Below are 16,301 nucleotides of genomic sequence, written 5' to 3' on the forward strand. Positions count from 1 at the left end.
TTCTCTGTTGATTTTATAGAATACAGACACAAACAATAGCGAGGACTTGGAGTTTGTTTTGTGGGTTTTTTTCTCTTGGTAGATAATCTATCATTACATTTAATGTTAGTGCTAACTTCTCATGAGTAATTACATCAAGATTTTTCCTTTGTGAACTCTTCCTGATGAATGAAGAAATCAAGGGCATTTAATTTTGCTTTACTGCACGGACTGATGGTGTTGAGAGCTACCTACGTTCTTATCAGAGCAGAGTTAGCCAGCTGAGGTTTTTGCTAATGATGAGTGGCACTCCTCTCACTGTTCATGTCTGTAGTGACTAATGGTAGCAACAGTAAGAACAGACACCAGGTGTCTAGCAAACGGCACTGAGACTTGCGCGATTCACAATGATGTCGTGAATGCTTCTGAAATTGATTGTATTTAATTTATTTTTAAACCACCAAGTTCAGAAAGATTTTATAACAACTAAAGTTACATTAAATATACTCTCTCAAGATAAAAAATAAGAAGGAGGTGGGACAAATGTAAGAAATAAAGGAGGGGCATCCCAGGCTGCTCTGCTCTTCTTACCTGTGTACTGTAACCCCCTGTACTCGCTTATTGCCCCAGGAGGTTTTAAATTGGGCCAGTAGTGGAAAAGCATTTGCACAGCTGGAGGCTTCACCTGGGAGGGCCCATAGGCAATCACATACAGAAGGTCCTAAAGGAAACAGCAAGCACATCTGGACTTAGCATCTTCCAACAAACGTCAGGGTAACTCGTTCAGTATCAGTGACAACTACAAAGATGGGGCTGAAGTGGGTTTATTTCCCTGTAACCTCCTTGTTCAGAGGTGATTCACAGATCCCCTTAAAACATTATTTTATTTATTTATTTGCTTATTTATGGTCCTTCTGTAAATAAGCCTGCCAAGTAGAGTTCAAAAGGATACTATCTTTTAACAAATTCTTTTCTAATCAGATCACTGTTAAAGAAAGATTTTAGGAGCGCATAATACATCAGTTCTCCAAATAGCACATTTTAAAAAATATTTTATGATTACATTTCTTAATTCACATCTCCTCTGTGAAAGAAGACAGATTCTAAGGAAATCTTTCAAATTAAGTAAGATTACTTGTCATACAATTATATTTGCTTAATTCCAAAAATAAGATATATTTTAATTATGTCAAGACACTGCTCTTAAAGTATCATTTCTGCTCTAAATAAGTAATTAATCAGCAAAGAAAGAAGTATAGGTTCTGCAACATCAAAATGATGAGATTCCAATAAATTTATCTGACATAATAATTTTAATATGCAAACAATTTTACAATATTATGTAAATTAATTTTGTGACTATATAGGATTTTGAACCAAAACTTACTTTCCAGACTTCTTGTTTATATTTCATGAGGCATTCCAATAACTGACAATGATATACTGTAAGAAAGAAAATGTAATTTGCACATGAAATGTAAACACCAGACAAAACATTCTTTGAGATACATTAACCTATAGTTTTCCACACTGATCATTAAACTAAAATTACTTATCTCTATAAAACCATATTTTTCAAAAATCATAAAAATCCTTTATGTTATTCCAAAGTCATTGAGAAGTATTTCTGTGTCATAAACAAAGGAAATATAATATAAACTTGTATTTATGTAATCAAGAACTACATAGTAGAAAAATTAGCCCAACAGGATTATAATAAAAGCTCACATTTACCGACCATTCATTTTGTGCCAGAACTTTATACAATACCGTGCTAAGATATTGTGCTAAGAACTTTATACAAATCATCTCACAACCACCATGTTCTATATCCAGTGACAGATGGGTTAGAATGGAACTGCTACCACTTGATCATCAACTCCACCTTCTAGAGGACTTTTAAAACCACAAAACAGCAAGTTTTCTTGATTTGCCCATCTTCACTTGGAGAACAAAGTGACTTTTACCCTACCTACTTGCCTTTGGTCATCTCCACAATCTATCTTCCAGCCCTATCATGACACCAAAGCAGTCTCAGTTTAGTCACCAACGAAATCTGCGTCATTTAGGCCATTGAACCTTTTAAAGTCCGCATCCTACTCGACTTTCCAGCAGCATTTAAGATTGCTGACCACTGTCCCCTTTGGAACACCTTCTCTCCTTTGACTTCATGACATGGCAGGACCCTCTCCTATCACCTGTGGTGGACGCTGTTGCTACAATCAACTGCTCTCACCAACCTTTTTTTCCCTTGTACATATGCCAACACACAGACTTTTCCAGACCCTCATCCAGCTGAGGATGCCATGTGATCCCATTCTGAACAGTAAGACCTGAAAGAGAATCTGATGGGAGCTTCTGAGACTTATTTTTCTGTCTGATAAAAGGAAAGAGGCTTATGAAATGTTTTTTCTAATGCCCCTGAATGATCCTAATTCTAGATGAGTCTGTGAGAGCATACAGTATCGTCTACTGTGGCAGCCATTTTGCAAATATGAGGTGAGTCCAATGGAAACACAAAGATGCCACCTCAGCCAATTGTAACTGTGGTGCTCTTGAACTTCCTGCTGAGTAAACAGCAAGCATGTACTAACGGCCTCCGTTATCAGCCTTGGACCTCCTAATAAATAGGGCCACTTCTTGGCAAGTCCTTCCTCCTCCCTGGGTCATTCTCTGTTGGTGGTTCAGGAGGCATGTTCACAGAATATTCAACTTTTCATTGCCTCCCCTAAGCCAACTGAACACTCACATACAACTTAGTAACTACATACAACTTCAGTACTGGCTACTAGACACAAATGTGTAGGTTTACAGCTCATTACCCATGCTTCAGAGCTCTGTTCTTAGCTCCAGACCCATAAGCAACTACCTAATTACCATTTCTTCTTAGATGTCTTACAGAGACTTTGAACACAACATACCTAAAACCAATCTTCCAATGTTTTCTTTATGGGTGAACAGAACTACAATGCAAATAGTTTAAGTCAGCCAGAACAACATTACACCCAGTATGCCACCAAGTCCTATCAATTTTATATCCTAAACAGCTCTCAGATCCACTTTTCTCAATTTCATTTTCCCTGCCTTTGACAGGCCCAGACAAATGCAGTGACCTTCTTATTGATCAATTTATATCCAATCTGTCTCCTATTCAATTTAATTCTAACTGAAATCAGGGTGGCATACATGTATGCCCACCCAAAGCCCTTCAATGTCTTCTCATTAGATTTGGGATAAGTACAGGACTCCCTAATACAGCACATAGCATCCTGCATCTTCTCACCCGTGGAACTCCTGTCTTACCAGTCTCCTATCATACCAGACATATCTCCTTCTAAATTCCAGCAATAGTCATCCTTCAGTTCCATCTTCCAACCAGGCACCCTCCTGACACCTGGTCTGTCAGGTGTAATCTCTTCGTTAGACTTGGCTAGCATACTTACTGCTACCCTATCTCACATTCTTTCTTGCACAAAGCAAGAACCTCTGAGAAGCCATCTCCCCTAACATATTTGGAAGAGCCAGCCAGGGGAGAATGAGAGCATCAGTAAGTTCTGAAGCAACCTCACGCTCTGGAATGCTCCATGTCTACCTTCTGTCCTTCTTCTGCCTTGTCTAGAGGCAATCAAATTCTCCTTGCCAATATTTCATGGAGACAGAGTTTTGTCCACTTTCCTTTAAACTAGCCACCTTGGCCTTTCCCTTCTTTCAGCCAAGGTCACTTTGCTGCACTCACACAGGAAGAGTATCCTACCAGAGACTAAGGCCAATTTATTCCCTTTTGAACTCTCTACCCAGGCCCTTTCCACCCTCCCTGTCTTGCCTGACCTGTCCAGTATCTGTTCACTACCTCCTCTTCTTAGACTAAAATGTCAGAAAGTGGGGGGAGTGGCACCTCTGTTCAGCCAAGGCCCAGGGCTGGTCTCAGTCAGCCCTCACTACAGAAGGATGCCCCAGGCAAGAACTGGTCTCAAGATGGTTTCTCTTAAACTGCTGTTTTTACCACTGACCAGACTCCCTGCAGAGCCATGTGTTCCTCTTAAAGATTAGCAAGACTAGATCTCCTGGCCTGTCTGACCCAAATAGTTCCCATTTTCTCCCTTACTAAGTTTTGGAAGTTTCTCCGACCACCTATTTAAGATTCCTCTGTTCAAGGAAGGGATCAATATATGCCTTGTTAAGTGCACACCATGCTCCACAGTAACTACTGACCACCATTACAGGCCCGTGAAGCTGCTATACTTTCTAAAGTGTTGTAAATTGCTCAGTTGTTACTGTGGTCATGGATATTTTAAATTTATTTTTGTCATGCAGTTGTGATTTTCTGAACATATTTGCAATTAGATTCCTAGAACTATGGCTTTTTATAAAATACTATTGGTTCTATAATTAAATGTTTTATATTCTAGGTTTAAAGATTTTCCCGAGACTTCTAGAGTTTGTAACACTTTGGTAAAGTATAATTGTGCAATTTAATTCCCCCAAAATTCAAAAATTGTCTTAAAATAAATGGGTTACAAATAGGGTATAAAGTACAGCTAATTTGGACAGTGTTGCCACAAGGATTTATAGACAACTCCCACCTATTGGTCAGTCTCTTGCAGAGGACCTAAAGGACCAACCTTTTGAGAGAGCACAGAGATGATCTGACATGTAAATGATTTATTATTCTGTTCCCCGACCCAAGACTCCAATTTTGGGCATTTGACTAATACCCTTAATTTCCGAATAAAATGTGGCTACTTGGTATTCAAAGAAAAAGCACAACTGCTCTGTTAGGAAGTAAACTATTTAGGGCTCATCTTAACCTCTGGGGAACAGAAACTGGTCCCAGAGAGGATACATGCCATGTAACAGATTTGTATTCCTACCACCTTAAGATAGCTCCAGGCAGTTCTTGAACTAAGAGGTTATGGATCCCCAGGTAAAGGGAAATAATGAAGCTCCTATATCAGGCTCTCAATAGCCAGAACAGGGCTGCCTCCCTTGGGAAAGAGAACAAAACCCAGCCTTTACTCACTCAGTTAAAGGCTGTCATGACAAGGGGCCCTGTGCTAGGGTTGCTAAATCCAGTCTTTCAAAACAGGCAGGCAGACAGACATGCTAACTACATCCATAATATGCTCCAAAAATGATGTTTTTGGGTCAATCAAACTAGACAGGTACAAAACCATATGCAGTGTTTCTTGGATGAGGCCAGACACCTGCAGAACCAGGCTGAACAGGGTTGGAATTTCTGGCCCAGCAACAAAGTCATGGAAATTCCACTGTTGTCTCCCCTTGGCCCTGCAGCTCCCAATCTCTTACTGCTTCTCTTTGGACCATGTGTCTGTAACATATCTTTCATTTGGTACTAACAAAATATAGGGATCCAATTCCAGATGGCCACGAGGCAGGGCTTCCAGCCTGTCCCACTGGACAATGTAATCAGCCCTTTGGACTCCGAAGGACAATCTTTCCCAAGGCTACCCTCAAATACCACAGAACAGACAACAAGAGAACATTGCCCATACATCCATAAGCCAGCTCAAAGAAAATACAGAAGATATACCTTTATCCATTCTACTCCATAAGATGATGGGTTACTACTCCTGAGGCAAGGATGTTAAGGTAGCTAGCCTTAGGTGTGTATGAGTGACCAAAGAAAGTAGAAATATTCTTGAAGGAAATGGGAATTTTTGTGTGGTTGAATGAGGGAAGAAATGTAGAAACACGTCTGACCAGCAATCACATATCAGAAATGCTGCTTTTGTTTGATAACCCTGTGAGGTGCCGTCCAACCTTCTCCTAGGAGCAGCTTAGAGGAATCTTCCTAGCCTACACCAAGGGGGCCATGAGGTCTTTTCTGAAGTTCTGGGGAGAATTTTAGGAATTCCATATCCAGAAAATCTCCCTTGTAGAGGGAGGCAGGAACAGAAGCAGAGGGCTCAAATCCAATTTCTATAAAAACTCCAGTCTGAATACAAACTGGACTCTCAGTCCCTTCTTGAGATACCCACTTGTTCTGCCAGGTGTAATCTCTTCATTAAACTTGGCTGGCATGCTTACTGCTTTAAAAAAAGTAAAGAAAATGTCAAGTTGTAGAAATTAGCAATGCTACTTATCGAGTATTTACAAGGTGCCAATCACTGTGCTGAGTAAATATTTTTCATGTACTTAATATATTAAACCCTCAAAGCACTTTAAAATACTGTGGAATAATTACTTCCATTTTAGAGATGAAAAAATGCAGTCAGGAAAGTTAAAGAGCTTGTGCAAGGTTATACTACCTAGAAATTTGCAGGTGAGCTCAGATGTGAATCTAAAACCTCTAACCTCAAAACTCAGAAATTTACAAACCCTACTTTATTGTCCCCCGCAACTTGGAAATTAGAACCTAAGCCTCATGATGAGTTTTTCCTTAACTAGATTCCAAATAATAAGGTTGAAAATATAATATATAATAAATATAAATGATATATTCATAGTCCTCTATACAGAATGAAATATAAGATATCACTTCTCAAAAAACATATACTTAATTAACATAATAATCAATAGGATTTTATACTTAAGGGATGATACAAGTTGAATATCTGTACCCTCATCAAAATTCATATGTTAAACCCTAATCCTCAAAGTGATGGTATTAGAAGGTGCAATTAATGCCTTCATAAGACACCCCAGAGAACTTCCCAGCCTTTCTGTCATGTGAGGACAAACTCAAGGACAGTCCTCTAAAAGCCAGCAAACAGGCCCTCACCAGACTACTGAATCCACCAGCAGCTTGATCTCGGACTTCCCTATCTCCGGGGCTAAGGGAAATAAATATCTGTTGCTCATAACTACCCAGTTTACATACTTTAGTTACAGCATCCTAAACAGACTAAGAAATTTGGAACCAAGAACTAGAGTGTTACTGTAACCAATGTGGAAGGAGCATTTGAACTGGGAAATAGGTAAGGCTTGATGAGTTTTGAGGTGCAGGCTACTGAAAGCCTACACTTCCAGGAGGGACCCTTTAAAGGCAATTCTGGTGCAGGTTCAGACAGAAATGAGGAACATGATGTTGGAGACCAGGGAAAAGGTCATCCTTGTAATAAAGTAGCATAGAAATTCACGTCCTAGTGTTATGGAGAAGGTAGAATTTGTAAGTGATAAAACTGGATATTTGCCTGCAGAAATTTTCCAGCAAAATGTAGAATGAGAGGTATGGTTTCTTCTGAGTGCTTACAATAAAATATAAGAAGTGGGAAGTAATTTAAAACAGAACTGAAAAAAAATAAAGAAGAATTGTTCATTGACAAGTAAGCAGAACTTAAGTTTGGAAATTTCTCAGCTTATCTGAATTGAAAAGGTGAGAAAGTGTGTTATGGAGAGAACACTACATAGCCAGGGACAGGAGATTAATCAGCCATCTCAACAAAGCCAGGAACCATTGTCCGAGACATCGGAGGAATGACTCCCATCACAGACCCACAGTTCAAGGGCCTCAGGGGCAGCGTGGTTTCAAAGAAGGGGTCACCCATTCTCATGACACCTCAAGTCATGCCACCAAGCACCACCTCGTGTTGCAGGCACTGGCTCCTACACTTTGATACCTCCTCCTCAGCAGACTCATGGGGTTCCTTAGTTCCTAGTGCAATATGTGTTCTACTACCCAGTAAAGCTGTGGGAGCATGGTTGCTTCTGCTCTGATTTCAAAGTATTCCCAGGAAAGCCATGGGCACAAAGCACAACCTGGGATTGGGCCTGGGCAAAGAACTGACACGGAGGCAGAGCCTTGTGGGCACAACCTCTACCTGGCAGAGCTGCAAGGCAAGACCACCACCTGAATGAGTCTAGAAGGTGGGACCTCTACCTCAGTTGGCCTGGAAAGAAGAGCACCAAGTCAATGATTTTTTTGCAAGCCTTAAGATTTAATGTTGCTGGATTTTGGATTACTTTGAACCTATCACCTCTCTTCTTTCCTATTTCTCCCTTTTGGATGGGAATGTCCTATGCCTTTCTCCTCTACCACCCTCTTCCCAGACCCCTGAACCCCTACTCCCACATACCTATTGTATTTTGGAAGCAGATAACGTGTTTGATTTCACAGGTTCACACCTGGAGAGAAAATTGTCTTAGGATGATTCACACCTTGCGTCTCACACGTATCTGCCTTAGATGAGAGTTACATGAGATGCTGGGCTTTGAACTTTTTAGTTGATGCTGGGATGAATTAGCCGTGGGGGCTACTGGGATGAATGAGTGTATTTTGCACATACGAAGATATAAATCTTGGTGGGCCAGATGTAGAATGCCATGGACTTACTGTTTGTGCTTCCCCCAAATTCATACATTAAGTCCTACCCCTGTTATGGAAGTATTTGGAGGCACAGCCCTCATGAGATAATTAGCTTATAAGGGTAAAGTCCTAATGAAAGGATTCAGTGACTTTTAAGAGGTCTCAGTGAACTCCCGTGCCCCTTCCACTAAGTGAGAATAAAAGCAGACATGGCCATCTGTGAACTGGAAGGCAGGTCCTCACCAGACCACCAAAGCTGCCAGGACCTTTACCAGGACTTCTCAGCTTCCTGAACCATGAGAAGTAAATGTTCGCTGCTTATGAGTGCCCAGCTGATGGCATTTTTGTTTGGCAGCCCAAGCAGACCAAGGATGATACTCTGGGCTAAGAAACTCGGGGACTTGGAAATGAAACTATTTTTTCCTTATCTTGAGGCAAAAACTAAATTACTACTCAACTAAATAGAAGATTAAAAACAGTGCCATAAAATTTGTTCACTTTCCAAATAAACATTAAATGAAAATTAAAACTCGGTTTATATATTAGCAAATGACTTGAATAATCATCCCCTTTTTAGGTCAGTTTTCTAAAGTCTGTCTGGAATTATACAGTTGAATAGAAGTCAGATGGAAACCTGCCCAACATCACTGGTAAACAAAGAAGTACAAATAAAAATGGCACAATAGTTTTCATCTATCCCAACTCTATACACAAATTTTACAATCACACCTAGTGATAGGTCATAATGAGACAAGAACTTTCATATACGATTAGCAACAATATTGAATTTTTTTTCAAGTTCTACAACCTATCAACCTTTTTTTACCTATTCTAAAGGAATAATCAGAAGTGTAGTAAAAAATTGTTCAAGAATATTTGTGTGATTTAGAGTAAAAAATTAGCTTTAGTTGTTAGAATTATAGGTGATTTTATATTTCTCATTTAACTGCTCCTATAAACTTACATTCAATTAACTTCTAGCCAATGTCCTAAAATTGTGTCCCCAAACATTATAAAAATGTCACTAGCCAGCAAAATCACTGCTAATAGCAACAGGCAAAGGGAATTTATTCTTATCCAAATGTCTGTTTTTAAACATGTCCCCAGTGGTCTATTTCACCAAAAACAGTTCTTACATAAGAACTGGCAACCTTTGATGTCTTCTTTAATCACTGGTTTTAGAATTAGTCAAGGGACCGGTGCTGTGGCGTAGTGGGTAAAGCCACCGCCTGCCATGCCGGCATCCCATATGGGCACTGGTTCAGGTCCTGGCTGCTCCATTTCCAATCCAGCTCTCTGCTATGGCCTGAGAAAGCTGTGGAAGATGGTCCACGTCCTTGGGCCCCTGCAACTGTGTGGGAGACCTGGAAGAAGCTCTTGGCTCCTGGCTTCAGATCGGCACAGCTGCGGCCATTGCAGCCAACTGGGGAGTGAACCAGCAGATTGAGGACCTCTCTCTCTCTCTCTCTCTCTCTCTCTCTCTCTCTCTCTGCCTTTCCTCTCTCTGTCTAACTCTGACTTCCAAATAAAAAATTTAAATCTTTAAAAAAATAAAAGAATTAGTCCAGCCACTCGGGTCTCTACTTACCTGGGTTGGATGTGTACTGCATCGCAATCATTAACATGGATGATGCAGAGAGATTCACATGGGCAGGGACTCCTTCTCTCCTTGAGGAACCCACTGAAACCAACATTGTTTTGATTAGACTCAATTTGGTCTCTATATGTTACTTGCTACTTTGCATAGATCATGAAATCGAAGAAGGAACTTTAATGTAAGACATATATAAATACATATGTATCTTTTAGACAGTGAAAGCCTAGAAGGAACTTCACACACACACACACATATATACATATTTCAGAACAGTGGAAGTTTTATACAAATAAAGCCACAAAAATCTGTCCTCACATACAAAGGCCCTGGTTGTCACCATCTGTAGCAAACATTTGCAAAAATCTACCAGGAGAAAGAACAACACCAGAAGGTGATGTAATGGCTATACCAGAGTTTACTTAGATGTGATCTCTACACTCAAGATGTTTATATCTAGATGGAAAAGAAGAAAAAAATCTTCTTCATGCTCAAATATAAACACATGTTGAAGGTTATCCCAATGAGAACCTAAAAATAAAAGACTTTCAAAGCCAACTAGAATGTATTGTTTAAAGATGCAGATGAAAGAGTTTACTTATAATGTGTAACATTAATTTAGTTACACAAATTTTAAGTCATGTATGAAAAAAATTAACAAATGCTATATACAACTGTCAGACATTATTAAACAGTTTTATGCAAACTTCACATGTAAGTTCACTGTTGGTGTCTTCGTTACCATTAAGAACCACTTTCACAGTTTTCCAGAGCTTACCATCTTCACATCCATCTGCGTTGTTTGAAAGAAAGCACTTTTTGAATCTGTGAATAATGCTGTGGACATTTTATCCTATGCCAGCAAGTAGTCAATCACAAGGCAAGTTGGTTTCTTCAAAATCCATCTTACAGCTATATAATCACAATCTCCACTTATCTGCTGCTTTTCAAACACCTCTAAGTAGCTTGCTGGTGATGACATCAAACACTATATCAAATATTCAAAACTAGCATTGTTGGAAGTCATTTGGGATAATAAGTTGTCGCCAAATGGTATTTTATTGTTCCAAACACACCGTGACAGAGGACCCACGATAAGAGAAACTTCATTAGGACTCAAATGTAAAGTGAATTCTTCTTTCCTCAGGGATACATGCAGAAGCAGGAAAATCCTTTCCTTATACTTGGGCATGTGTGGCAAGTTGGCCAGCATACACAGAACAGTGTACAGGGAGTGTAATACCCCCAAGAGTCAACTCTCTATTTTCTACACATAGTAGAGGAAATCGCTGACATGGGCAACAATCCAATAGCAGATAATTTCAAAATCTGTTTTATTTTATACTGAAGTATAATATATGGGGCTCACTTACATACAAAAGAAAACAACATTAATAAAATTTTGTCATGTAGTAGAGCTGACAAAGAAAACAGCATGATTCTTTTTTTTTTTTACACAAAGAACTTTGAATATAATAAGTGGCAGTGGCCTTTATAACAGCTTTACTGAAATAAACAACCAACAAGACAGATGCATAAAAAAGTTCGATTTACCTAAGTTTGCTTTTGTCAATCACTTATAGCTGGGCTGCTGCTAATCCACCGTGCAGGGGATATTCTGGTAAACAAATTAGTTTGGCTACATAATATACATAAGTATTCAGACAAATATGTGGAGATCAATTCACTGCTCTTCAATGTTAATGTTGATTAATCAAATATGACTACTTAAGGGAAAAGAACTCCGACGTCAAATACTCCAGAACAAGATGTGGCTACTTGGAAACCTCAGCCAGGGAGTTTTCTACTTCTTGGGACCCAAAACTAGAGATTCTAGCTCCATCGAGTTGGGAACCAGGAAGCTACCTGTTTAATTAACAAGCACACCAGGTGATTCTGCTGCAAGTGGTCCTTGAAGCTCTGTTTGAGATGGAGTATTAGAAAGATGAGAAGTAAGAAAGGAAGCACCCAGTGAGGTGCCCAGGGATGGGAGGAATAATTGCATCCCCCTTGCATCCTTTGTCTAAGAAACAAAGAAAGTCTAGTCTTAGACATAGTTAAGGAATGTACTTATGCAGTATCCACTCCTTATAGAACAAGTGTTTTTACCTCTTTTTAAATCATCTCAAATTTTTTAAATAATAAGCATTTCTCAACAATGAAAGCTACTATTAGAAAAGCGGAGAGTCATTGTGCCTGGAGGCCTTTAAAAATGGGAGAAATGCCCAACTGTCTCAGAAGATTTAAGTGAAGTCTACTTGGAGAACTGCCCAAATGGCTCAGCAAGATTTGGGTATCCCTGCTACCTCTGCAGATACATGCTCTCCCTCAGTATGGCCAGCCATAAAGCCAAAAACAGTCCCCTGGCTCAAAAAATCCCTAGGAAGCTGGCTCCAATACTCACAAAAACAGACGGTGCCTTGCAGTTTCTAACAGACTGAATAAAATCACCACAATTCTAACTTAATAAACATGCACAGGCATCCATCATTTATTGAATCTTATTTAAAAGGTATGATGTAAACAGATGTGCAGCTTGTCCCCATGAGGACACTAAAAGGCAGAATTACATACAATAGAAGGAAGAAAACAGTCAAGTCAGAAAATTTTACATTTTATATTGTTTGGGAAACAAATTTAGAAGTTTTCATTTCGACCCCCTACCCTCCCAGCAACACCAGAACAAGCCCTCCTTCCATGAATAGAATAAATACCTTAATGCATATCTATATCATATGCTTCTTCATGTACACTTACAGCCCTTCCATGAGTCTCACAAAGTAAGTAAATGGGAAGAGCCATCTCATAAAAGAGATACAAATTATTTGTGTGAGCATCAGCATCACTGATGGGTGCAGCTGAAGACACATGACTTCACAGTTGATGCTCTAGTTCCTTATTCATCCAACCGGTGTTTTTTCAGTACCTCCCAAGTACTAAGCATTGTTCTACGCCCAAGGCACATCTTTGTCCACCTGGACCTCAGACTCTAGGCTAATCATATGCGGCTCTTCAAATTTAATTACAAGAATCCAGCTCCTCATCCTCAGTCAACACATTTCAAGTGCTCAATAGCACAGGTGAGCAGTGGCTACTACACTGGGCAGTACAGAATTCCCATCCTTGCAGGAGGTGCTATGGGCAGTGATGTTCTAGAGGAAGCATAGAGCAAGGCAGGAGAACAGCAGAAAGTGATGCACGGCCACTGATTTAGCTGGAAGGTCGAGAAGCACCCCCAAAGATGTGGCACTTGAGCCAACACCTAAGGAAAGGAAGGAAGAAAATCAGGCTACCATTTGGAAAAAGGACTTTGAAGATGGTCGGAAAAGCACAGAGCTAACACGAAAGCTCAATGCCTTGATTAAAGTGCAGAAGGAGTGACACAGGGAGAGATGGTGATGGAAGGAGGAAGACAGGCAAGGGCCAGACCCCAGAGAGCCTTGTGGGCCAAGCAGGGACGCTGGATTTGATGTGTAAGAAGGGCGACTGGATGGCTTTGATGTGGAAGGTCTCATGATCTGATCTGCTTGCTTGGAGGAGAGCACCACCTTTTTGGTGGAGAAGAGGGAGTAAAGAAGGCCATGAGGGAAGCAGGAAGACCAGCTCAGAAGCTGTTGACTGGGCCAGATGAGGGATGGTAGTCAGAAGAGTCCTAGATTTGGAGATACTGAAATGGACCCCACCAAACCACAGTTTTCTCAAGGATAAAGGCGACGGAGTCAGCTGTAGAGAAGAAATACATGCTGGCCCGGTTCTGTTCTGTGACAGAACCATGTCCAGTGCTCCACCACACTGCCTCGGCTGGATTGACAAGTCTCTCCTCTGCTCAGGCCTTGTGTTTATGTGAGCAGAGGTTTTCTGCATAGCACAGCCTTCCCCTCCCAAGAGAACATCAGTTAAACATAAAGAGAAGTCTAAGACAACATGATCCTGAAGTGGAAGTAGCATTCAAATGTCTGCAGATCGGCAGATTAAGGAAAAACCAAGGAGACAGGGGGCCCACCACAGCTGCAGAAGTGTGTGGTCAGGTTCCAGGGGTGCAACATTTGCCATAAAAATTAGTTATTATAAAAAGTACTCAGCTCCTCAAGCAATGTTTAAAACAATAAAATTTCAGGTCAACATGTGGGTTTCAGCAGAATATCAGAAGTGTTGCAATACGATTTGGTATACTCGTGATTTGATGGCACACTGGGTCTGTTACACACTTGTATAACACAATTTTCAAAGTCCATTCCAAATGTTATCTCAAGTTTTCACAGCAAACATGGGCAACAGACATTTGACAATTGAGGAAACTCAAGTGTGATGAGATTCAAAGATTTCCCAAAAGTCATGGGACTATAGTTCATCTCTTCTAGATTCCTGTTCCAAAACACTTCCCATGATTCAACAATAAAGCTCTTTAAGTATAGCATGACCTATCTCATTAAAAAATTAGCCAATTAAAGCAGATTATATACATTAAATGTTATTTAATATCATCAATATCTTACATTTTTGCTGCCTCTTTTCTATGTATTTTTTGTGTTTTTGGAAGATCATAGAAACATAACATACATTCTCTATGACAGATGCAACTGAACAAAAAGTGATCCCAGGCCGAGGATCTGGAACCAGACAACCAGGTACAATCATACAATTGTTTTTAAGTTGATGCAAACATCTCCGTGAGCCTTTACTTTTCCTGAGGATGAGTTTTTGAGAAAACTTAACTTGTAAAAGAAACTAGATGAGACTCCACAGTCCAAGACACTAGGATACACTAGAAGCAACCTGAACTGACATAATTGTTCATCTTCATTTAGTTGTTAAAGTTTATTTATTTGAGAACCAAAGGATAGGGACAGAGAGTTCCCATCTTCTGGTTCACTCTGCCACGTCCATGGTAGCTGAGGCTTGGCTGGGACCAAAGCTGGAAGCCAAGAACTCAATCCCGGACTCCCATGTTGGTGACAGGAACCAAGTACTTGAGCCATCACCTGCTTCTTTCTGGGTCTTCAGTACCAAGAAGCTGGAATCAGAAGCCAGGCATGAAACTCAAGCACTCCAGTGGGAGAGGCAGGCACTTTAACTGACACTAATCTCTAGGCTACATGCATGCCCTGTTCAGATTTAATACTACCTCTAAAATAACAAAGGCCACATCAATCTGTGTGCATCTGGAATCATCTTTTCTTCCTTTCTGACAAAGCAGCATCTTCCCAACAGCCGTATTTCAGTGCAGTTCATAAATCATAGATCCTTGATCGGGGACATGCAATTCTTAGTAACTTCTTTAATATGTTTTTCACAAACAAAGCACATGGCACATATTTAGAATGAAAAGAAGCATATTTTAGTTACGGAGGAGTTAAAAAGAAAAGGTTATGTGAAAACGAAACTTTGTAATAAATCAATGAAGTTTGTTCTGCAGAACCTCAAAAGGAGTCCTTTAAAAATAAAAGCAGAATATTTGGTTTATTGACAAAGATGGCATCTAATATACATGCAGGCCTCGTCATCTGAAGGAGCTGCCATGTCTCATTAAGTCCACTCCAAAGTCCACAACTTCTTTTAGGTCCTTGGTGATAGAATCACTTAACATCTGAAAAATCGTCTGTGTTTTGCACTTAATCTTAGGCACATCACACCAACGTGATAAAAGCCTTTTTGTGTTAAAGACTCTATCAGGTACCCAGAAGAAGAAACATCCTTCATCCTAACATTTAAGTCCTAAAATAAAAATACAGTATTCTGGGGGAAATTAAATGTTCCTGTCTTGTTTTGGTTAGCACCTCTAGACACTGGAATAACTACCAAAAATAGAAACAACATGGATACAATAAACAGACCCACATTCTCACACCAATCCATTTTAACAGAATTGCTCTGGAAACAGATGCCTTCTATCTCTGGACCTATGTCTTTGTATCTACCTTGTGAAATAACAAGTATGAAAGAAAAACCTGAAGAGTGCAATCGAATTTGGCTGTCCAGGTTGGTACTACAATGTATTTTCAATGACTTAAAGATGACAGAGATTGGCTACTATTGAACTCCAGGAATGGGGACAAGAAATGAAAGTCACAGCTAAGGGACTAAAATCAGAGCAACAGAATACACATGGAGCAGGCCAACAACTGAGTTAGAGGAACATAGGAGAGGTCTTCAAAAAGCTCAGGGAAAATATGAGAACACAAGGCATGGACTGAAAATCTGCTGCACTAAAAAAAGCTTACCTATTAGTTACATTTTTCTATGAAGTTTTTTGAAGTACCTTCATATGTGCCCCTTACATAAGATTGATGTTTTTTAACCTAGAATTATGAAGTCAGAAATAACCTTAAATATTGAACATTTTTCCATTCTTTAAGGTTAAAAAAGAAACTGAAGTACCAAAGATGAAGTGACTCATTTACATCTTAAAACAAAAATCAAATCACTCTACTAATAAACACTAAAATTCACACAAATTTTGTA

General features: G+C 39.7%; 1 protein-coding gene across 2 annotated transcripts in view; it reads right to left on the minus strand.

The window, feature by feature from the left end:
* The window catches only part of UNC79 (unc-79 homolog, NALCN channel complex subunit), a 230,655-nt gene that overhangs the window by 201,424 nt on the left and 12,930 nt on the right, over positions 1-16,301 (minus strand). For both annotated transcript variants that reach the window (XM_062181218.1, XM_062181217.1), the window contains exons 4-6: positions 9,834-9,926; positions 1,367-1,422; positions 571-700 (exon numbers count right to left, since the gene is read on the minus strand). In XM_062181218.1, coding sequence (XP_062037202.1) covers positions 571-700; positions 1,367-1,422; positions 9,834-9,926 — 279 coding nt within the window. The remainder of the gene's footprint in view (positions 1-570; positions 701-1,366; positions 1,423-9,833; positions 9,927-16,301) is intronic.

This window comes from Lepus europaeus, chromosome 22 (genome assembly GCF_033115175.1).
Source record: "Lepus europaeus isolate LE1 chromosome 22, mLepTim1.pri, whole genome shotgun sequence".
NCBI lineage: Eukaryota > Metazoa > Chordata > Mammalia > Lagomorpha > Leporidae > Lepus > Lepus europaeus.